This window comes from Paroedura picta, chromosome 14 (assembly GCF_049243985.1).
Source record: "Paroedura picta isolate Pp20150507F chromosome 14, Ppicta_v3.0, whole genome shotgun sequence".
NCBI classification, from domain to species: domain Eukaryota; kingdom Metazoa; phylum Chordata; class Lepidosauria; order Squamata; family Gekkonidae; genus Paroedura; species Paroedura picta.
This window is the reverse complement of record NC_135382.1, coordinates 1,117,295-1,141,852: the sequence shown is the minus strand read 5'-3', so window position 1 is coordinate 1,141,852 and position 24,558 is coordinate 1,117,295. Positions and strand designations below refer to the sequence as shown.

The window sequence follows — 24,558 nt, the reverse complement described above, 5'->3', positions numbered from 1 at the left end:
ATCTGGTTCTACAGGAAGCACTTCAGGAAGAGTGATATGAAAACTGGAGCTTGTATGAGTATCCAGCCAACTTAAACTGCTGAAGAAAGACAATTGTGTCAAGAGGGACAATTGTGTCAAGAGTCTGTGCCTGTCGGGAACAAAGCCTGCCTCTTCCACTAACTCCTTTCTCCTCCCCTTTCCGGTATTTCAGGATTAGGCAGGTACTTCTAAAGGCTGCTCCTCTTCTTCCTTCTCACCACACTCTCTGCGGGAATGTCTGGGACCAGCAGCTGCTGAGCTGCCTAACAGGGCAGAGCTGTCCCTGCCGCTTCTGGCGTCTCCCGAGGCTGCGGTCTCCCTGGTTTCAGCCACAGTCCTTCTGACCCAGGTAGGTGCAGATGGGGTAAAGGGCCTCAGCCACACTTCTGCTGAGCCAGAGGAGACAGCAGAGCGAGGGGGCGGGAGGCTGCTCCACACACCAGCAAGAGCAGCGGCCCAGGCTGGACTGACTACAAGGCTGGATTGTCCTGGTCCTGCCACAGCCCCCACCCCTGCCATACAAGGACTGCAGCACAGGGTTGTTGTAAGGATTAGGACAAGAGAATAAATGTGAAGCCAGCGGCCTCTGGAGAGCTCAAGGTAACACACAATTGTCCCTTCCCTTGGTTCATCCTCACAACAATCTCACTGCTAGGATGAGAGAGAGGGAAAGAGAGAGAGAGAGAGCCCAGCTGGCCCAAAGTCAAGCGGCAGGCTTGATGGCCGGGCAGGAATTTCAGGGGGGGACCCCTAGTTTGCAGGCCAGCTGTGAGCCAGCTGCACCAACCTGGGCAACCGAAAATGCTGACAAAAAGTGGTGCTGCTGTTGGGGGAGGGGGTTGTTCCAGGGAATGGGACAACTCTTCTTCCGGCACGGGGTTGCATCCCACCCAAAGGAGTCGGGCCTCTTGTGGATAAGCAGGTGGCAGAAGTGGTCAGGGGAGCCGTGGAAGTGAGCCTGCTGTGCTCCTTCTGGAGGGGGAAGAATCTGCCACTGTGAATCTGCCCTGGTGACGTCTAGATTAGATTACTGCAGTGTGCTCCACGTGGGGCTATTCTTGTAGACTAGCCTGAAGCTACGGTTGGTACAGAGTGCTGCAGTCAGAGGACTGACTGGAACTGTACGGCCCAGATCCCCCCAGTCTCGTTCCACCTCAGTTTTAGGTGCTGGGGCCGACCACTGAAGCTCTGTGTGACTTGTAACCAGCATGCCTTCTCTGAGAACAACTGACTGGTCAACTGGGTCATCTTCCGAAGCCCCACTTCAGGTGCTCCTGCCATCTGGCACAAGGCCAGTGGCCACCTGAGGAAAGGCCTGCTCAGGGGCAGGGGCCAAATTCTGGAATTCCCTCACAAGGGAGATTTTTCTGCCTCCCTCGATGGTTTCTCCAGGGTGTGAAGACTTTTTGGTTTCGTTTGATATAGCCCCGATAATTATTAACTTCTTTCTTGGTTTTGGTTTTAAGTATATTTATTTGAATTGTATATGAGGAAGTGTTCATGCACATGAAAGCACATACCTTGAATAAAAATGTGTTCGTCTTAAAGATGCTACTGGACTCTGAATTTATAGAAGACAACATTTGAGTGGAAAAGAGAGCCAGGTTGGTGTAGTGGTTAAGAACAGCAGCTTCTAATCTGGTGAGCCAGGTTTGGTTCCCCACTCCTCCTCCACATGCATTCAGCTGGGTGACCTTGGGCCAGTCCCAGTCCTGATAAAGCTGTTCTGCCAAGCAGTAACATCAGGGCTCTCTCAGCCTCACCTCCCTCACAGGGTGCTTGTTGTGGGGAGAGGAAAGGGAAGGCGATTCAGGTAGAGAAAAGCGGCATCTAAGAACCAACTCTTCTTCTTCTTCTTCTTCTTCTTCTTCTTCTTCTTCTTCTTCTTCTTCTTCTTCTTCTTCTTCTTCTTCTTCTTCTTCTTCAGTAATCTCAGGGCTCTCTCACCCACCTCACAGGGTGTCTGTTGTGAGGAGAGGAAAGGGAAGGGGATTGTAAGCTGCTTCGAGACTCCTTCTGGTATAATCAACTCTTCTTTAGTGATATCGTGGCTCTCTCAGCCTCACCTCCTCCACACTGTGGGTTGTGTACTTCGGCTGCCAAGTGTCTGTCCCAGCCTGAAGCAGCCAGTGCCACGGCGCAGGGGTAGGGGCAGCACCGGTGTTGGCATGCCAGTTGTCGCATGTACACAGGCGCTGGCTGCTTCAGGCTGGAACGGCCGCTTTGGCAGCCGAAACGCACAACCCCACTCCACAGGGTGCCAGTTGTGGGGAGAGGAAAGAGAAGGTGATTGTAAGCTGCTTGGAGACTCCTTCGGGGAGAGAAAAGTGGCATAGAAGAGCCAACTGTTCTTCTTCATCTCAAGAACAGGGAATTGAGGGGGACAACAGATGTTGCTTGTGCAGCGTCACATTAGAGAGAGATGTTGTGTTGAATGATATGGAATATTGGAATGGAAAGCAGGAAGAGAAGCTTCTTCCTGTTCCAGCTGCTTCTAAGGGCCACGTAGGGTGAAAAATGGTGCATGTGTGAGAATGAAAGCTAATGCGCATGTTCCCCTCTGGCTAAGCAAGATTCCACCAAAATCTTCCAACCTATCAGGTTTCAGTCAATTGCTTGGAGAGCAAATCAGAGTGAGTGGACTGAAATGCAAACCAATCTGAACAAGGAAATGGGGAGCCTCAAAGACCGGCCTTGCTTAGTCAAAGACAAACCACGTCTACAAGGCTTTTCGAGGCGGTTGCTTTTTAGCACAATGCATTTGTTGGAATTTTGTGCAACAGAGTTTGTCGGTCCTCGCATGCTGCCCGGACAATCTGTCCCAGGTTTGTAAGTGTCTCGTGGGCCTATCACATTGGTCAAGCAAGCAAAATGTCATGGCTCGGCTCTGTCCTCTCCGTCCCCTTGGGTCGTCCTCCCCTCTTCTGGGCAGGCGGCGGGATGTTGCAAACCATGCCTGGTGCTGGAGGAACACATCCCACAGCAAAGCAAAGAGGGCACCAGTGTGCCAGCGGGTGGATCCGGGTCAGTGTGTTCGTGCCCGTGACAAGGGGGTTCTCCCTTCCTCCCCCAGGCAGCCCATCCTTTTCTCGGGCCGCCGTCCGTGCCTCGTGTGTGTGTGTGTGTGTGTGTGTGTGTGTGTGTGATCTCCTGGAGGTTCCCTGTGACAGGAGTGCTGATAAGGGACACAGCTGTCTGGCTCTCCACCCTCCACCAGCACTACGCCCAAACTTTTGCAAGACTTTATTTGGCTTTGATTTTGTTAATCCTCCTGGGGCACTGACCCAAGCTAGCCGGATTTTGTCAGGTATTTGAAGGTATTGGCAGTGCTGCCCTGCTAAGGACCTGGACAGGAGAGCCCCCAGGCAGTCCACAACTGCTACAGTTGTGGCAGGCAGCAGCAGACGCCTCCTCTCCATCTCTTGCCTTCAAAGCCCCTCCACTGGCTGCGGATGGCCACTAATGCTCGTGGAGGCTGTGCAGCCCCCGCCCGCCTCGTGGAAGCAGCTGCCTGGTCTTCAAAGGTCACAGACATTTCCTTTTGCACTTGCTTCCTGTCATGCGCTGGGTGTAAGATTTAAGAGAGAATATTCTCCCAAGTCACATGATACCCACCCACCAATAGCATTAAGATGTTACACAAAATGCACAGAGCTTCAGAAGCTGGTGAGTGCAACAGTTGGCTGCATGTGGAGGAGGAGCAGGGAATCCCACTGCTTTCCCACACTTTCAGCTGAGCACACTTTTGTCGCTGCATTTGTTGATTTAAACTTGTTGGACCACCGTTCAAGCACAGTCCGTAGGCCTGCCAGCTCTGGGTTGGGAAGGACCTAGTGCTTTAGGGTGTGGAGCGTAGGAAGGGCAGGGCTTGGAGGGGAGGGACCTTTGCATGGCACAATGCCATAAAACTCACCTCCCCAAGCAGTCATTCTCTGCAGGAGGAACTGATGGCTGTAGGAGATCTCCAGGACCCACCTGGAGGCTGGTAACCATAACAGCAGTAGCATAGACCCAAATCATAAACCATACATGAATCATTTTTTTTCAACATTTCTCTCCTCCGCTTTCCCCTTTAGTCCTCGTCAGTAGTTAGACTACTCTCCGTGCCCTTTTTTCATCTGACACATTCTTAGCATTAATTAAATCAAGATTTCCACACTGACAACACGCAGCTGAGCAGTGCCTGTGCACCAGACCATTAGGAAAGTTTCATCATCTTTGGCTTCGAAGGGCATCCCCACAACTTCCTGCCTCAAAGTGGGAGGATTATCAGCTGCTGCTGCTGCTGCTGCTGCTGCTGCTGCTGCCGGGCCCCACCTCCCTGCCCCTGCCCTCCAGCCCCTGGCTCCGGATCAGACGGCTGCCTTCGTAATGGTTGTTAATTACAGCTTGCTCAGAGTCACCTGCCCCTGGCTGGCTCAGCTTTTTCTCATAACCACTACTATTGTTGTTGTTGTTGTTGTTGTTAGGTGCGAATTTGTGTCCAACCCATCGCGACCCCATGGACAACAATCCTCCAGACCTTCCTGTCCTCTACCATTCCCCATTGTGGATATCAGGGATTTTAAGCCCGCTCTTGTATAGTTCCTCTGTATAATTTTGCCACCTTTTAAAATCTCTTCTGCTTCTGTGAGGTCCCTATTTGGACCTTTATCATACCCATCTTTGCATGAAACGTTCTCTTCATATCTCCAATTTTCTGAAGAGATCTCTGGTCCTCCCTATTCTATTGTTTTCTTCTATTTGTTTGCACTGTTCATTTAAGAAGGCATTCTTATCTCTTCTACCTAGCATTTTGTTGGGTGTATCTTTCTCTTTCTCCCTTGCCTTTCAATTCCCTTCTCTCCTTAGCTATTTGTAAAGCTTCCTCAGACAGCCATTTTGCTTTCTTGCATTTCTTTTTCTTTGGGATGGTTTTAGTTGCTACCTCTTGTACAATGTTGCGAACCTCCGTCCATAGTTCTTCAGGCACTCTGTCTATCAGATCTAATTCCTTAAATCTATTTGTCACCTCTACTGTGGGCCATTCCGCACAAGGACCAATGTTGCCAAATGTTCACAGAATGCATAAACGCTATATTAAAATAGCGGAATTTCGTCATTTCGCATACCTTTATTTTTTGTGGAATATAGAAGAGCTTCTTGTGGTGCAGAGTGGTAAGGCAGCTGTCTGAAAGCTTTGCCCATGAGGGAGTTCAATCCCAGCAGCCAGCTCAAGGTTGACTCAGCCTTCCATCCTTCCGAGGTCGGTAAAATGAGTACACAGCTTGCTGGGGGGTAAACGGTAATGACTGGGGAAGGCACTGGCAAACCACCCCGTATTGAGTCTGCCATGAAAATGCTAGAGGGCGTCACCCCAAGGGTCAGACATGACTCGGTGCTTGCACAGGGGATACCTTTACCTTTACCTTATAGAAGTCCCAGTAGCGAGTGGAAAGATGGCGCTGTAGCAGACCATATCTTATGGTCTCTCAGACCTAACTGAGGGGCAGGGGCAGCAACTCCTGTCAGACTTGAGCGAGGTGCGCAAACCTTGCTCGTGGTCGCCCCGGGAGCCGGGAACGGTACCCAGAAGGTCCTACAGATCCGTGGAGAATAATTTCTCCGGATCTCCGCAGTTTGTGTCAGAGGCCCAGACAGCAGCCAGACGATAGCCAAAACTGAAAGTAAATCTCTAAGCTTGAGACGACCAGCTGTAAGAAATTCTGCATCTCTCCTGCTGACTCTCTCCACCTCTCGACTGACAAAAGGAACGGAACGGAATCATCAGCATAAAGACTGTGAGTTTCTCTGTCTGCTCTATTGCTTCAAAGCTAGGCATTAGCCCAACACCCCCTCCCTCCCCCCTCATCTAATCAATTTGCATGGAAATGCTCTTCACAGACGGGAGGGAAATTAGCGAAATTCACTGGGCAGAACAGAGAGAAGGAAAAGCTTAAATCCTTACCGACAGAGAAAGCGGCAGGAATTGTTTACAATTCACGGAGATCGCTTGGTTGATAACTACCAGGCTTCCCAACTCTCGCGAGACGCCTGTTTGGGATTTGCGGTGGATGTACGCAGTGGAGTTAACGAAGATTGCAACGGAGGAAGGACCCATTTTAGACGTCTAACTTGCGCCTGCCTGAGTGGATTATAATTTGCCGATTTTGCTTTTTTCTTTTTTTTTCCCTCTCTTCTGGTGGCTTTTTATTTTTTCTTTTTTTGGGGGGGGGACATTTTCTATATACACTTCCATTGAGATTTTTATAGCCCTGGCCCCCCCTCACCTTTTGTAACACTTTTTGGCTTTTGTTTTGAGACAAAGTTCCTGTTTATTTGTGGTTATTATTTCTACAACGGCTCTTCTTTTTTTAAAAAAAAAAAAAATTTCAACACCCCTCTACAAGTTATTTTTGGAGCTATAGCTGATTCTGGAAGGACATATCTTTCTATCCCCCCTTATCCCCCCCCTCTTTCTTCCTATGCTTTTTTGTTGTTTTGTTCTTTTATCTGCAGGATCTAAAGAGAGAGCCAGCCCCACCAACCAGGTTCGAAGAAATCAACGATCTAGGCCCATTATATTGACATAAAAAATTAGTATTGCACAGATAATAGATTAACAGAGAGTGTGAATGTTCAGGTTGTCATTCTGTTAGAGTATTGGTTCAATGACTATTGTAAGGTGATAAAGCAAGCACCTAAAGTTGAAGAAGTAATAGCAACATATATTAACTCTGTATTTAAAACTCTAATTACTGTACTGGCATTGTGAAAGCGGTCATAAAGTCAAACTATAGTGTTGGTTTTGAGCAAAACAAAACAAAAAAAAAATTTTTTTTGATGACAGACAGATTAAGACCTCGCCCAAAGCAAATCAGATCCCCTAAATCAGAAGTCACTATAACCAATTTTTGGAAGAGGAAAAAGGAGATGGCTGAAGCAAGAAAGGAGGCAGAAGCAGAAAAAAAAAAGAAACAGATTGGGGGAACAGAAGCAGAAGAGAAGGAAAGTGATATTGAAAACCTAACCAATGCACAGATGTACCGCCTATTATGTAAGGCTAATTCAGAAATACTAGAAGCAGTTAAAAAGGTTGATAAGGAGGTGCAAGACATTAAGAAAGAACTTTCAGACAGAATTGATGGTCTGGAGAAAGTAGTAGGCAAAAACATAAACCAGCTGGCAACACACCAAACGAGAATCCAACGTGTGGAAGATAATCAGCAGGAGCGGGAAAAAGTAGCAGATGACAAGTTTGAAGTCCTGGAAGTAGAATCTAAAGCCAGGAACGTGAAATTTAAAGGCGTATCGGAAGAATTTGGGAAAACAGACCTGAGGAAGGAAATTACCGAAAGCCTTGAAGAGTACCTGGAGGAGGAAGAAATCCGGATTGACAAAGTATATAGAGTATACTCAAAGGCTGCCGTACGCAAGAAACAACCAAGAGATATTCTTGTAAGTTTTGACAGCAAAGTAGTAAGAAATAACTTGTTCCAAAAGCATCGGGAGACGCCATTGAAATTGGCAGGCCAAGAAATACAAATCTTTCAAGATCTGCCAGCAGACACACTACGGAAAAGAGCACAATTTCATTTTTTGAGACAGATCCTAATTGCCAAAGAGATAAGATACTTTTGGAGAATCCCATTCGCCCTGGAAGTGATATTACCATCAGGAAGAAAAACTATCCGAACGCTCCAACAGGCTCAAGAGCTTGCTGACAACTTATCTCAAGGCACTTCAGGGGCAGGATCACCTAGGACCTCCCCAACAAGAGCGGAAACTACGCGTCGATTAGTTCAACTCTGTGACGTTAGATCATCCTACCTAACACAAGCAACGGGAACACAAGCCACCCCTTCTCAAGCAGAACAAGGAGCAACCGCCCCAACACGGAAAAATGGAGAAGCTAAAGGTGCTATCCGTAAACGCTAATGGCTTGAATTCACCGGCCAAACGCACCAAATTTTTCAATCAACTGAAAAAATTGAGAGCAGATATCTACTGTATACAGGAAACACATGTGAGAAAAAAAAATCTAAATATATTGTCAACAAGAAAACTAGGAAGAGAATTTGCAGCCTCTGCCACAGTGAAAAAAAGAGGGGTGATTATTTACATTGCGAACCCCAACATTAAGGTTGAGCAGAAAATCCAAGATAATGACGGCCGATTTTTGACACTTGAAATACAACTACCAGATGGTCAGAAATATACATTGACAAACATATATGCTCCCAACAATGCGAAGGACAAGTTTTTTGAAGAATTCTTTCAGAAGCACACAGAAACTATTACTGAACAGTGGATCATAATCGGAGACTTTAATGCAGTAATGAACCCATCGCTGGATAAATCACATAACCGACAGGGAGCACATTTTCCGAAATCGGCCAAACGCAATATCCATCTCAATTCATTAATAGATCTCTGGAGAGAACTCCACCCCAAAAGCAAACAGTATACCTTCTATTCTTCTCGACACTCCTCATACTCCAGAATAGACCAATGCTGGTGCTCAAAATCGTTATTACCAAAAGTGACAAATATGGAAATTCTCCCCAACACCTTTGCAGATCACAACCCAATATGGGCAGAATTTTCCTTCTGCAGAGCTGGTATGCGAAGATGGAGAATGAATGAATACATCCTAGAAGACAAAGAGAATTTGAATCTGTGCGAAGCTGACTTAAAAGAATTTTTCAAACTTAACTGCACAAAAGAGATTCCATTATCTACGGTCTGGGATACGAGTAAAGCGTATATAAGAGGAAGATTGATAAGCCTGAACACCGCCAAAAGGAAAAAGAAAGAAAAAGAGCTGAACGAAATTGTCTGGTCAATCAGACAATTAGAAATCCAGCACCAAGCCCATCTGTCTAAGAAGACAGCCAAACAAATAACGCTCTTAAGACTAAAAAGAGATGCATTGGAAACCGAAGATATGAGGAAAAAACTGGATTGGATAAAACAAAAGAATTTTGAACATGCTGACAAACCTGGAAGATGGCTGGCATATAAACTAAAAAGAAATCATAACAAAAGTGTTATATCCAGCCTTAAATATGGAGACAACCACTTTCGTACAGATCAGGAAATACAACAATGTCTCTCAAACTTTTTCCAAAATCTATACCAAACAGACGAAGAAACTATACCTGACAGCATGGAATATCTTGGAGGTACCCCATCCTTAACCTTCACAGATGAGCAACGAAAGATATTAAATCAGAGATTCTCAGCTCAGGAACTGGCCGAAGCGGTAACAGCTATGAAATTAAATAAGGCCCCAGGCCCAGATGGCCTCTCCGCAACTTATTATAAGAAATTAAATCATATATTACTACCAGTCCTGACACAGATGGTGAATGAGGTAGTGGACAATTCTGGAAAATCACTCCCCAAATCGTGGCAGCAAGCGTCGATAACACTCATACATAAAGAAGGTATGGACTCACTATCGCCAAATGCTTATAGACCAATATCACTACTTAATGTGGACTACAAAATTTTTGCAAAGGCTTTAGCAGAAAGACTGAAGAAATGCCTTAATGAAATCATCCATCCAGATCAAACAGGATTCATGCCCAAAAGGTACATGAAAAACAACGTCAGATTTGTCCTTAATGCAATGGAGGTGGTCCGCACTAAAGGAATTCAAGCGGCTTTTGTGTTTTTGGACGCTGAAAAAGCTTTTGACAAGGTGCAATGGAAGTTCCTACTGGCCACGCTTACCCAACTAAAATGTGGGGACAATTTTTGGAACCTAATCAAGCATGTATACTCAAAGCAAGAGGCAAGAATCTTGGTTAATGGAATGTTAACTAAAGACCCTATTCAAATTGGGAAGGGAACTAGACAAGGATGTCCGCTATCCCCCCTACTATTTAACCTGGTATTGGAGTCACTAGCTCGTAAAATTCGAGCAAACGCAAAGCTCTCGGGACTTATGATTGCGGGAGAAGAATTTAAACTTAAAAGCTATGCTGATGATGTTGTTTGTGTATTAACAAATCCAAGCACCACTTTAGAATTGTTGTTTGAAGAGATAAACACTTTTGGGAAACACTCTGGATACAAGATAAATCTCTCTAAAACCAAGATTATGCTATTTGGCATATCAGATTTGAACATAGAGATAGTCAAAAGGGCACTAAGGTGTGAGATCAACCCTAAAAAGGTCAAATATCTAGGAGTCCAAATTGGAAATCGCTCTGATACCTTGTTTGTTAACAACTACGGGGAGCTCTGGTCACAAATCCAACAGGACATTAAGAAGTGGAACAGCTTGAACCTTTCGTGGTCAGCAAGAATGGCCACAGTAAAAATGTCAATATTACCAAAATTTAACTTCCTCTTTCAAACTCTGCCAATAGATATTAATGACTCTGTGGTAAATAAATGGCAGTCTGAAATAAATAAGTTCATTTGGAACTACAAGAGGCCAAGAATTGCCTTTAGAATTCTACAAGATGACAAGAAGAGAGGGGGACAGGGCGTCCCAAATCTAAAATTATACCTACATGCGGCAACAATGACAGCAGTGGCAGACTGGATAATTGATCCAATGACAAGAGATTTGGTGTTGGAAAAGGCAGATAGTAAGCAAAGCTTCCATGAAATGCTCTGGCCCTCTTTGAAAACAAAAGGAAAGGAAAAACCTAAGGTCAGCTTTTGGACAAGATCCCTACTAAAGATCTGGAATAAATACAAAACAAGACTCTGCTCCTCATCATATTTACTGAAATCACCAATAGAGGCGTATTTTTCTAGACAACAGCAAAGAAGAATAACATGCCCAATGTACAAGGACTTGTTAACGAGAACAGGTGAGCTCAAGAGTCTGCAAGAATTAAACAAAGAAGGATATGAGCTACAATGGATGGAGTATAACCAACTGAAAGCCAGACTAAAAACAGACTTTGAGATTCGAGTGGACAAAAATTCACCTCTTAGTGATTTTGAAAACATGTTATTGCTCAAAAAACCACACCTACAGGGCCAGATTTATAAACTTCTTTTGAAATACGAGACTGAGTCAGAACAAGTAAAGAACTGTATGATTAAATGGATGCAAAACCTGGGCTCCATAATTGGTATGGAGGAATGGGAGCGAGTTTGGATCAAAATTCCTAAACAAACCAACAGCCAAATTTTAAGGGAAAATTGGTATAAGATGTTTTATAGATGGTATATTACTCCAAAGGTCATTGCAAAAATCTCAGATAGGTTTGATAATAAATGTTGGAAATGTCATAAAGCAGTAGGCTCTTTTTATCACATGTGGTGGAATTGTGAAAAAGCAAAAAAGTATTGGGCTAAAATACATATGGTGTTACAGGAAATATTTAAAATGCGATACCCAATGAAGCCTGAATCTATGCTGCTAAGCTTCCACCCAAGTGCTTTACCTACTTCTTCTAGAATCTTCTTCTTCCATGCAACTACGGCGGCACGGTTGGTGTGGGCGAAGCACTGGAAGGCGACTGAGACTCCAACTATTTCTACATGGCTTGATAAATTAGCGGACTTAGCAAAAATGGCAAGACTCACCAACATGGTTAAGAAGAGAGCTCCGGAAGAATATGATGAACAGTGGAGTGATTATTTGGACTTCCTTAAGAAAGACAGCAGTAACTGTTAGAGTAGGACCAATATGTAATGGGAACTAACTATATATCTTTTAAGATAATATCAGACTACATCAAGTATGATATACGTGTATTGATGACACCTATCAGCTGGTCACTTTTTTTTTTGTCTTTTGCTTTTCTGTTTTTGTTCTTTGCTTTTCTGTAAATGCTTTTTATAAGAACAAATAATAATAAAAACTGAATTAAAAAAAAAAAAAAAAAAAAGAAGTCCCAGTAGCGTTTCATTCATTCCCCACAGGTTTCCGGTCTCACTGGAATAGCAACAAAGGAAGCAATTTTTTTCTGCACTTCTTCCCACCCCTGGCCATCAATCAAATGGAACAGCCAATGGGCTGTTGTGTTCATGCTCCCGAAAAGCCCCTTTCCCTTTAAGAACTGTTTTTTTTAAACCAAACACCTGTTGCAACGAATATGCATTCAATCGTTGCATTGGAAATACCTTTTTGCTGGCGTAGGAGCTGGCGATTAATCGTTTACACGCTCCTCAAGTAGAACCCCCCCCCCACGGGCGCGATTTGTTGCCGAAATTACGGGCAGTGCTGAACAGGGGGCTGTGTTGTGCTTGGGAACTTAGGGAGCTTTGTTTTACTTTAAATCAATTCTGTGGAGGGACTTTAGCCAGAGAAGCCTCGCTCGTTCATTGCTTTCGCAGGTCTAAGTGGAAAAAATGGTGATCGCTTCTCCGGAAGTTCGGGGCAAGAGTGGGGGAGGGACTTTCTTTCTACCGCTACATTGAGAACGCACATGTCTTTCGCTGGTTTGTTGCAGCTTGTGCTCAGAAGTGTACCGTTTTTTTCAGGGGGAATCCACTTTTCCTGATTCCCCGAAAAGCGCTACAACAAAGCACTTTTTGCGGGAGTGTTGCAGGAGTGTTGCAGATTGTGTGCAATGTCATGCGGAACGTTGAATTTGTAGCGTTTACCAAAGGTAAGACTTCTGCTATATTTAAGTCGTGCGGAATGGCCCTGTATATTCGTGAGGGATATGATTTAGTTCATACCTGAGTGGCCTAGTGCTTTTCCCTACTTTCTTCAATTTGAGCCTAAATTTTGCAACAAGAAGCTGATGATCTGAACCACAATCAGCTCCTGGTCTTGTTTTTACTGACTGTATAGAACTTATTCATCTTTGGCTGCAGAGCACATAGTCAATCTGATATCTGTGTTGACCGTCTGGTGATGTCCATGTGTAGAGTCGTCTCTTGGGTTGTTGGAAAAGAGTGTTTGCTATGACCATTGTATTCTCTTGACAAAATTCTACCAGCCTGTGCCCTGCTTCATTTTGTACTCCAAGGCCAAACTTGCCTGTTATCCCGGTTATCTTTTGGCTTCCTACTTTAGCATTCCAATCCCCCATGATGATAAGCACATCATTTTTGGGCGTTGCTTCTAGAAGGTGTTGTAGGGCTTCATAGAACGGGTCAACTTCATCCTCTTCAGCAGCAGTGGTTGGGGCATAGACCTGTAATAGAGGTCTATGTGGGTCATGTTGTTATGTGCGAAGTCGTGTCCGACCCATCGCGACCCCATGGACAATGATCCTCCAGACCTTCCTGTCCTCTACCATTCCCCGGAGTCCATTTAAGTTTGCACCTACTGCTTCAGTGACTCCATCCAGCCACCTCATTCTCTGTCGTCCCCTTCTTCTTTTGCCCTCGATCGCTCCCAGCATTAGGCTCTTCTCCAGGGAGTCCTTCCTTCTCATGAGGTGGCCAAAGTATTTGAGTTTCATCTTCAGGATCTGGCCTTCTAAAGAGCAGTCAGGGCTGATCTCCTCTAGGACTGACCGGTTTGTTCGCCTTGCAGTCCAAGGGACTCGCAAGAGTCTTCTCCAGCACCAGAGTTCAAAAGCCTCAATTCTTTGACGCTCGGCCTTCCTTATGGTCCAACTTTCGCAGCCATACATTGCAACTGGGAAGACCATAGCCTTGACTAAACGCACTTTTGTTGGCAGGGTGATGTCTCTGCTTTTTAGGATGCTGTCTAGATTTGCCATAGCTTTCCTCCCCAGGAGCAAACGTCTTTTAATTTCTTTGCTGCAGTCCCCATCTGCAGTGATCTTGGAGCCCAGGAAAATAAAATCTGTCACTATCTCCATTTCTTCCCCTTCTATTTGCCAGGAATTGAGAGGGCCGGATGCCATGATCTTTGTTTTCTTGATGTTGAGTTTCAAGCCAACTTTTGCACTCTCCTCCTTCACCCGCATCAACAGGCTCTTTAGTTCCTCTTCACTTTCTGCCATTAGAGTGGTATCATCTGCATATCTGAGGTTGTTGATATTTCTCCCTGCAATCTTGATCCCAATTTGTGACTCCTCTAATCCCGTATTTCTCATGATGTGCTCTGCATACAAGTTAAATAGGCAAGGCGACAGTATACAGCCTTGCCGAACTCCTTTCTCAGTTTTGAACCAGTCAGTGATTCCATGTTCAGTTCTCACTGTTGCTTCTTGACCTGCATATAAATTTCTCAAGAGACAAATAAGATGCTCTGGTATTCCCATCTCTTTAAGAACTTGCCACAATTTGTTGTGCTCCACACAATCAAAGGCTTTAGCATAGTCAATGAAGCAGAAGTAGACGTTCTTCTGGTACTCCCTAGCTTTCTCCATGATCCAGCGTATGTTGGCAATTTGATCTCTAGTTCCTCTGCCTCTTCGAAATCCTGCCTGTACTTCTGGAAGTTCTCGGTCCACATATTGCTGGAGCCTAGCTTGTAGGATTTTGAGCATAACTTTGCTAACATGAGAAATTAGTGCAATGGTGCGGTAGTTTGAACATTCTTTGGCATTGCCCTTCTTTGGGATTGGAATGTAAACTGACCTTTTCCAATCCTGTGGCCATTGTTGAGTTTTCCAAATTTGCTGGCATATTGAGTGTAGCACTTTTACTGCATCGTCCTTTAAGATTTTGAATAGTTCAACTGGAATGCTGTCACTACCACTAGCTTTATTGTTGCTCAGACTTCCTAAGGCCCATTTGACTTCACATTCCAGGATGTCTGGCTCCAGGTCAGTAACTACCCCATTGTGGTCATCAGGGATGTTAACTCGCTCTTGTATAGTTCTTCTGTATAATTTTGCCACCTTTGTTTAATCTCTTCTGCTTCTGTGAGGTCCCTACCATTTTGGTCCCTTATCATACCCATCTTTGCATGAAACGTTCTCTTCATATCTCCAATTTTCTTGAAAAGATCTCTGGTCCTCCCCATTCTATTGTTTTCTTCTATTTGTTTGCACTGTTCATTTAAGAAGGCATTCTTATCTCTTCTAGCTTTTCTCTGGAATTCTGCATTCAATTGGGTGTATCTTTCTCTTTCTCCCTTGCCTTTCACTTCCCTTCTCTCCTTAGCTATTTGTAAAGCTTCCTCAAACAGCCATTTTGATTTCTTGCATTTCTTTTTCTTTGGGATGGTTTTAGTTGCTACCTCTTGTACAATGTTGCGAACCTCCGTCCATAGTTCTTCAGGCACTCTGTCTATCAGATCTAATTCCTTAAATCTATTTGTCACCTCCACTGTGTATTCGTCGGGGATATGGTTTAGTACATACCTGAGTGGCCTAGTGCTTTTCCCTATTTTCTTCAATTTGAGCCTAAATTTTGCAACAAGAAGCTGATGATCTGAACCACAATCAGCTCCTGGTCTTGTTTTTACTGACTGTATAGAACTTATTCATCTTTGGCTGCAGAGCACATAGTCAATCTGATATCTGTGTTGACCGTCTGGTGATGTCCATGTGTAGAGTCGTCTCTTGGGTTGTTGGAAAAGAGTGTTTGCTATGACCATTGTATTCTCTTGACAAAATTCTACCAGCCTGTGCCCTGCTTCATTTTGTACTCCAAGGCCAAACTTGCCTGTTATCCCGGTTATCTTTTGGCTTCCTACTTTAGCATTCCAATCCCCCATGATGATAAGCACATCATTTTTGGGCGTTGCTTCTAGAAGGTGTTGTAGGGCTTCATAGAACGGGTCAACTTCATCCTCTTCAGCAGCAGTGGTTGGGGCATAGACCTGTAATAGAGGTCTATGTGGGTCATGTTGTTATGTGCGAAGTCGTGTCCGACCCATCGCGACCCCATGGACAATGATCCTCCAGACCTTCCTGTCCTCTACCATTCCCCGGAGTCCATTTAAGTTTGCACCTACTGCTTCAGTGACTCCATCCAGCCACCTCATTCTCTGTCGTCCCCTTCTTCTTTTGCCCTCGATCGCTCCCAGCATTAGGCTCTTCTCCAGGGAGTCCTTCCTTCTCATGAGGTGGCCAAAGTATTTGAGTTTCATCTTCAGGATCTGGCCTTCTAAAGAGCAGTCAGGGCTGATCTCCTCTAGGACTGACCGGTTTGTTCGCCTTGCAGTCCAAGGGACTCGCAAGAGTCTTCTCCAGCACCAGAGTTCAAAAGCCTCAATTCTTTGACGCTCGGCCTTCCTTATGGTCCAACTTTCGCAGCCATACATTGCAACTGGGAAGACCATAGCCTTGACTAAACGCACTTTTGTTGGCAGGGTGATGTCTCTGCTTTTTAGGATGCTGTCTAGATTTGCCATAGCTTTCCTCCCCAGGAGCAAACGTCTTTTAATTTCTTTGCTGCAGTCCCCATCTGCAGTGATCTTGGAGCCCAGGAAAATAAAATCTGTCACTATCTCCATTTCTTCCCCTTCTATTTGCCAGGAATTGAGAGGGCCGGATGCCATGATCTTTGTTTTCTTGATGTTGAGTTTCAAGCCAACTTTTGCACTCTCCTCCTTCACCCGCATCAACAGGCTCTTTAGTTCCTCTTCACTTTCTGCCATTAGAGTGGTATCATCTGCATATCTGAGGTTGTTGATATTTCTCCCTGCAATCTTGATCCCAATTTGTGACTCCTCTAATCCCGTATTTCTCATGATGTGCTCTGCATACAAGTTAAATAGGCAAGGCGACAGTATACAGCCTTGCCGAACTCCTTTCTCAGTTTTGAACCAGTCAGTGATTCCATGTTCAGTTCTCACTGTTGCTTCTTGACCTGCATATAAATTTCTCAAGAGACAAATAAGATGCTCTGGTATTCCCATCTCTTTAAGAACTTGCCACAATTTGTTGTGCTCCACACAATCAAAGGCTTTAGCATAGTCAATGAAGCAGAAGTAGACGTTCTTCTGGTACTCCCTAGCTTTCTCCATGATCCAGCGTATGTTGGCAATTTGATCTCTAGTTCCTCTGCCTCTTCGAAATCCTGCCTGTACTTCTGGAAGTTCTCGGTCCACATATTGCTGGAGCCTAGCTTGTAGGATTTTGAGCATAACTTTGCTAACATGAGAAATTAGTGCAATGGTGCGGTAGTTTGAACATTCTTTGGCATTGCCCTTCTTTGGGATTGGAATGTAAACTGACCTTTTCCAATCCTGTGGCCATTGTTGAGTTTTCCAAATTTGCTGGCATATTGAGTGTAGCACTTTTACTGCATCGTCCTTTAAGATTTTGAATAGTTCAACTGGAATGCTGTCACTACCACTAGCTTTATTGTTGCTCAGACTTCCTAAGGCCCATTTGACTTCACATTCCAGGATGTCTGGCTCCAGGTCAGTAACTACCCCATTGTGGTCATCAGGGATGTTAACTCGCTCTTGTATAGTTCTTCTGTATAATTTTGCCACCTTTGTTTAATCTCTTCTGCTTCTGTGAGGTCCCTACCATTTTGGTCCCTTATCATACCCATCTTTGCATGAAACGTTCTCTTCATATCTCCAATTTTCTTGAAAAGATCTCTGGTCCTCCCCATTCTATTGTTTTCTTCTATTTGTTTGCACTGTTCATTTAAGAAGGCATTCTTATCTCTTCTAGCTTTTCTCTGGAATTCTGCATTCAATTGGGTGTATCTTTCTCTTTCTCCCTTGCCTTTCACTTCCCTTCTCTCCTTAGCTATTTGTAAAGCTTCCTCAGACAGCCATTTTGATTTCTTGCATTTCTTTTTCTTTGGGATGGTTTTAGTTGCTACCTCTTGTACAATGTTGCGAACCTCCGTCCATAGTTCTTCAGGCACTCTGTCTATCAGATCTAATTCCTTAAATCTATTTGTCACCTCCACTGTGTATTCGTCGGGGATATGGTTTAGTACATACCTGAGTGGCCTAGTGCTTTTCCCTATTTTCTTCAATTTGAGCCTAAATTTTGCAACAAGAAGCTGATGATCTGAACCACAATCAGCTCCTGGTCTTGTTTTTACTGACTGTATAGAACTTATTCATCTTTGGCTGCAGAGCACATAGTCAATCTGATATCTGTGTTGACCGTCTGGTGATGTCCATGTGTAGAGTCGTCTCTTGGGTTGTTGGAAAAGAGTGTTTGCTATGACCATTGTATTCTCTTGACAAAATTCTACCAGCCTGTGCCCTGCTTCATTTTGTACTCCAAGGCCAAACTTGCCTGTTATCCCGGTTATCTTTTGGCTTCCTACTTTAGCATTCCAATCCCCCATGATGATAAGCACATCATTTTTGGGCGTTGCTTCTAGAAGGTGTTGTAGGGCTTCATAGAACGGGTCAACTTCATCCTCTTCAGCAGCAGTGGTTGGGGCATAGACCTGTAATAGAGGTCTATGTGGGTCATGTTGTTATGTGCGAAGTCGTGTCCGACCCATCGCGACCCCATGGACAATGATCCTCCAGACCTTCCTGTCCTCTACCATTCCCCGGAGTCCATTTAAGTTTGCACCTACTGCTTCAGTGACTCCATCCAGCCACCTCATTCTCTGTCGTCCCCTTCTTCTTTTGCCCTCGATCGCTCCCAGCATTAGGCTCTTCTCCAGGGAGTCCTTCCTTCTCATGAGGTGGCCAAAGTATTTGAGTTTCATCTTCAGGATCTGGCCTTCTAAGGAGCAGGCAGGGCTGATCTCCTCTAGGACTGACCGGTTTGTTCGCCTTGCAGTCCAAGGGACTCGCAAGAGTCTTCTCCAGCACCAGAGTTCAAAAGCCTCAATTCTTTGACGCTCGGCCTTCCTTATGGTCCAACTTTCGCAGCCATACATTGCAACTGGGAAGACCATAGCCTTGACTAAACGCACTTTTGTTGGCAGGGTGATGTCTCTGCTTTTTAGGATGCTGTCTAGATTTGCCATAGCTTTCCTCCCCAGGAGCAAACGTCTTTTAATTTCTTTGCTGCAGTCCCCATCTGCAGTGATCTTGGAGCCCAGGAAAATAAAATCTGTCACTATCTCCATTTCTTCCCCTTCTATTTGCCAGGAATTGAGAGGGCCGGATGCCATGATCTTTGTTTTCTTGATGTTGAGTTTCAAGCCAACTTTTGCACTCTCCTCCTTCACCCGCATCAACAGGCTCTTTAGTTCCTCTTCACTTTCTGCCATTAGAGTGGTATCATCTGCATATCTGAGGTTGTTGATATTTCTCCCTGCAATCTTGATCCCAATTTGTGACTCCTCTAATCCCGTATTTCTCATGATGTGCTCTGCATACAAGTTAAATAGGCAAGGCGACAGTATACAGCCTTGCCGAACTCCTTTCTCAGTTTTGAACCAGTCAGTGATTCCATGTTCAGTTCTCACTGTTGCTTCTTGACCTGCATATAAATTTCTCAAGAGACAAATAAGATGCTCTGGTATTCCCATCTCTTTAAGAACTTGCCACAATTTGTTGTGCTCCACACAATCAAAGGCTTTAGCATAGTCAATGAAGCAGAAGTAGACGTTCTTCTGGTACTCCCTAGCTTTCTCCATGATCCAGCGTATGTTGGCAATTTGATCTCTAGTTCCTCTGCCTCTTCGAAATCCTGCCTGTACTTCTGGAAGTTCTCGGTCCACATATTGCTGGAGCCTAGCTTGTAGGATTTTGAGCATAACTTTGCTAACATGAGAAATTAGTGCAATGGTGCGGTAGTTTGAACATTCTTTGGCATTGCCCTTCTTTGGGATTGGAATGTAAACTGACCTTTTCCAATCCTGTGGCCATTGTTGAGTTTTCCAAATTTGCTGGCATATTGAGTGTAGCACTTTTACTGCATCGTCCTTTAAGATTTTGAATAGTTCAACTGGAATGCTGTCACTACCACTAGCTTTATTGTTGCTCAGACTTCCTAAGGCCCATTTGACTTCACATTCCAGGATGTCTGGCTCCAGGTCAGTAACTACCCCATTGTGGTCATCAGGGATGTTAACTCGCTCTTGTATAGTTCTTCTGTATAATTTTGCCACCTTTGTTTAATCTCTTCTGCTTCTGTGAGGTCCCTACCATTTTGGTCCCTTATCATACCCATCTTTGCATGAAACGTTCTCTTCATATCTCCAATTTTCTTGAAAAGATCTCTGGTCCTCCCCATTCTATTGTTTTCTTCTATTTGTTTGCACTGTTCATTTAAGAAGGCATTCTTATCGCTTCTAGCTTTTCTCTGGAATTCTGCATTCAATTGGGTGTATCTTTCTCTTTCTCCCTTGCCTTTCACTTCCCTTCTCTCCTTAGCTATTTGTAAAGCTTCCTCAGACAGCCATTTTGATTTCTTGCATTTCTTTTTCTTTGGGATGGTTTTAGTTGCTACCTCTTGTACAATGTTGCGAACCTCCGTCCATAGTTCTTCAGGCACTCTGTCTATCAGATCTAATTCCTTAAATCTATTTGTCACCTCCACTGTGTATTCGTCGGGGATATGGTTTAGTACATACCTGAGTGGCCTAGTGCTTTTCCCTATTTTCTTCAATTTAAGCCTAAATTTTGCAACAAGAAGCTCATGATCTGAACCACAATCAGCTCCTGGTCTTGTTTTTATTGACTGGATAGAACTTTTCCATCTTTGGCTGCAGAGCACATAGTCAATCTGATTTCTGTGTTGACCGTCTGGTGATGTCCATGTGTAGAGTCGTCTCTTGGGTTGCTGGAAAAGAGTGTTTGCTATGACCATTGTATTCTCTTGACAAAATTCAACCAGCCTGTGCCCTGCTTCATTTTGTACTCCAAGGCCAAACTTGCCTGTTATCCCGGTTATCTTTTGGCTTCCTACTTTAGCATTCCAATCCCCCATGATGATAAGCACATCATTTTTGGGCGTTGCTTCTAGAAGGTGTTGTAGGGCTTCATAGAACTGATCAACTTCATCCTCTTCAGCAGCAGTGGTTGGGGCGTAGACCTGGATCACTGTGATGTTGAATGGTTTGCCTTGGATTCGAACTGAGATCATTCTGTCATTTTGGGGATTGTATCCCAAGACTGCTTTTCCTACTCTCTTATTGATTATGAATGCTACTCCATTTCTTCTGCGAGATTCTTGTCCACAGTAGTATACCTGATGGTCATCTGAATTAAATTCACCCATTCCTGTCCATTTTAGTTCACTGATTCCTAAAATGTCGATGTTCAGTCTTGTCATTTCTTGTTTAACCACGTCCAGCTTGCCTTGATTCATGGATCTGACGTTCCAGGTTCCTATGGAATAAAAATCTTTACAGCGTCTGACTGTCTTTTCGCCACCAGTTACTTCCACAGCTGAGCGTCCTTTCGGCTTTGGCCCAGCCGCTTCATTCATTCTGGCGCTACTCGTACTAGCCGTCTGCTCATCCCCAGTAGCATATTGGACACCTTCCGACCTGAGGGGCTCATCTTCCGGCGTCATATCGTTATGCCTATTGGAACTGTCCATAGAGTTTTCATGGCAAGGATACTGGAGTGGTTTGCCATTTCCTTCTCCAGTGGATCACCTTTTGTCAGAGCTCTCAGCTATGACCTGTCCGTCTTGGGTGGCCCTGCACGGCAAAGCTCATAGCTTCACTGAACTACGCAAGCCCCCTTGCCACAACAAGGCAGCGATCCTTGAAGGGGGTATGTGGGTCATAGGACTTGTTTATTGAAATGCAAACTGTTGACCTTATTGTGTAGGTGCCTCTTCTCATGTGTGAAACTGTAACAGGCAGGGAAGGTTCTCCTTCCTCCCTTTGTTTGAGAAGCGATCTGCAGGAAAAGGTGGGTGGCTGTGGGGGCTTTCAGGAAAAGGAAAGAGGAAACAGAGGAGGGAATGAAGGGCCTCCTGCAAGGCCTTGTGGGTTTCCACATATACTAGGTTTGGCTACTAGCGCCCTACCTGTCCCCTGACCACTTGGCCACAGGGATCCATGCAACGGTCACCTCCAGAATAGATTTCTGTAACTCGCTCTACGCGGGCCTTCCCTTGCCCTTGGTCCGGAAATTGTAGCTGGTTCAAAATGCAGCTGCCAGGGTCCTCACTGGCACATCTTGGAGGACCCACATCCAGCTGGTGCTGAGGCAGCTGCATTGGCTGCCAGTTGCTGCCCGGATCCAGTTCAAGGTTTTGGTTTTAACCTTTAAGGTCCTACGTGATCTAGGATCCGCATATCTGATGGACCGCCTGTTGCCCTATGCCCCCCGCAGGGCTTTATGCTCTGCAGGTACTAATTTGTTGGTCATCCCCGGCCCCAGGGAAGCGCACCTGGCCTTGATCAGGTCCAGGGCCTTTTCGGTCCTGGCCCCTACCTGGTAGCATGAGCTCCCGAAGGAGCTGCGGGCCCAGCGGGAGTTTCCGGTTTTCTGCAGGGCCTGCAAAAGAGAGCTCTTCCACCAGGTCTATGGTTGAGGCCAGAGCGGCACATCCAGGACAGAGCGGTGTGAATGGGGGCTTGCAGGTTCCATCTGTGCCCCTGTTCCCACCCCCCTCTATGAGATTTTTATTGGGGGAATGATAATAGTTAATTTTTTCTGCCATGTCTCCTTTTTGTAACTGTGATCAGTTGGATCTGTGTTATGTTTTTATGTCTGGGGGTTTTAATGGGGGGTTTACTGGGATTTTAGGCAGACTAGTGTAACCCGCTATGAGCCACTTCAGAGTGGCGGATAATAAATTTAAATAATGATAATGATACTGATACTGATAATGATAATAATAATAAAATTACCAATAAATTTCCTTTTCCTTTTCCTTTTCCTTTTCCTTTTAATCTGTTATCTGTAACATTATCCTTTTAATAATGTTAAAAGATATATGGGCTAAAACAGAGTAATGATACAGCCAATATAGTGTTATATTCATCAATAAATATTTTAAAAAATGAACAGTTTATTAATTACACTAATTGCTTTTTTGCTTCTTTGCTTCCATTCCAGCTTTTATAAATGTCTAGTAAGGATTTGCCTTTCCAATATGACATTGGAAGAAGAAGCAATTACGTGGGCCGTGGCCAAGAAACACAAATGGAGGACATCAAAGCGTATGTTTGCCAGCCCTCTTTTCCCACGGGCAAAGCCGTGATTGTGGTTCATGACATTTATGGGTGGCAGTTCCCAGATACAAGATACATTGCTGACATAATCGCAGCTGAAGGATACTTGTGAGTAATTGGTGCCTACTCGTTGGTTCGCTGGAATATGTTGTAGGCCAAATTTTTGACCTGGCTTTTGATAAAATAAAGATTTTGTGTGAATTAAATGTATCAAATTAATAAGACTAGCTTTTAACCAAATAACAGAACAAATTTAGAGTCAAGGGGCACCTTTGAGAGCCAGTTTGGTGTCGTGTTTAGGAGTGCGGACTTCTAATCTGGCGTGCCGGGTTCGATTCTGCACTCCCCCACATGCAGCCAGCTGGGTGGCCTTGGGCTCAACACAGCACTGAGAAAGCTGTTCTGACCGGGCAGTGATATCAGGGCTCTCTCAACCTCCCCTCCCTCACAGGGTGTCTGTTGTGGGGAGAGGAAAGGGAAGGCGACTATAAGCCGCTTTGAGCCTCCTTCGGGTAGGGAAAAGCGTCATATAAGAACCAACTCTTCTTCTTCTTCTTCTTCTTCTTCTTCTTCTTCTTCTTCTTCTTCTTCTTCTTCTTTAGGACCAATAAGGTTTAATTCATGTTATTGAGCTTCTGTGTGCACGCTCACTTCCTCAGGTACAATGTCATGGAACAGAAGTAATCAGCTCATGCTTATAGACAAAGTGTGAGAGTAAATTAACATTACAGTATAATGAAAATGGTAACAGATTCCAGAGATAAAAGGGGAAAAAACAGCCATTTGGATTTGTTTATATTCCCTTGAGATTGAATTGCATGGGAAACATCTTGGGTCCCATAAATATGTCCATATTCATGTCCATATAAGGAGAATGACAGGCAACTAGTTACCTGAGACCTTGCCCTTCTGCCCCCTGCCTGTCCTCTCAAGCATGGAAGCATCTTGGGACATCATCTTCTTTGAAGTAGGGCATTGGCCATCACAGATCAGAGAAAAGCATATGTATACCATTTCAAACTACATTGCTTTATACTAGTCATAGTTACATACAATCTACTTGCTCAAACCAGTTATTCCAAATAAGAGATAAGTTAAAATACAGAGGTCATTTGGCCTTTCTGAGGGACTGTTTAGAATGCAGGTTAGCATATATAGTGAGTAAAGAAACCAATGTCCCTGTTGAGTCCTGGGGATTCCATTACACAAATAAAGAAAGATTGTCTGAAAAGCCTTTGTGCAAAATCTCTGAAAGCTACAGCTGGTCTGGAACTAAAATGGCTTCTGAAATAAAGACAGTTGAGGGCTGCTCACCCAGGAAGGTCATGTGCGCAGAACTTCTAATAACAATGCTATGCTTCTGTCAGATCCACAAGCCTTGACTGAGCAGTCTTCTTATTAAGGAAGAAACAAAACAGGTAGACTACATTTCTTGCCAAAATTACCCCTCTATAACAGTACCTCTGAGATTTCCCCCCCCCCCCACCCAAGAGCATCCTTTTGGTGGGCAAATAATCAGGTGCTGGATTGCTCTCTTCCCACACCATGAAAATCAAAAAAGTTATAAACTATGCCGACACAACAGGGCTGTGGTCTCCTAGTCTCCAAAACCAATGAGATAACCCTGGAGCTGCAAAAAGGCTTCCTGCCTGGATTGGAATAACAAAGAGTTGACAGAAACCAGCTTTGGAA

General features: G+C 44.6%; 1 protein-coding gene across 6 annotated transcripts in view; it reads left to right on the top strand.

Moving 5' to 3' along the window:
• The first annotated feature begins 202 nt into the window (after positions 1-202).
• Positions 203-24,558, top strand: part of LOC143823513 (carboxymethylenebutenolidase homolog) — a 37,221-nt gene continuing 12,865 nt past the window's right edge. For 2 of the 6 annotated variants that reach the window (XM_077309899.1, XM_077309894.1), the window contains exons 1-2: positions 203-370; positions 22,751-22,974. In XM_077309899.1, the coding sequence (XP_077166014.1) occupies positions 22,760-22,974 (215 nt within the window). In that variant the 5' untranslated portion in view covers positions 203-370; positions 22,751-22,759. Of the gene's footprint in view, positions 371-426; positions 622-2,813; positions 2,847-12,456; positions 12,585-22,750; positions 22,975-24,558 lie in introns of those variants that run through there. The other 4 variants (XM_077309895.1, XM_077309896.1, XM_077309897.1 and 1 more) reach the window with 4 other exon arrangements.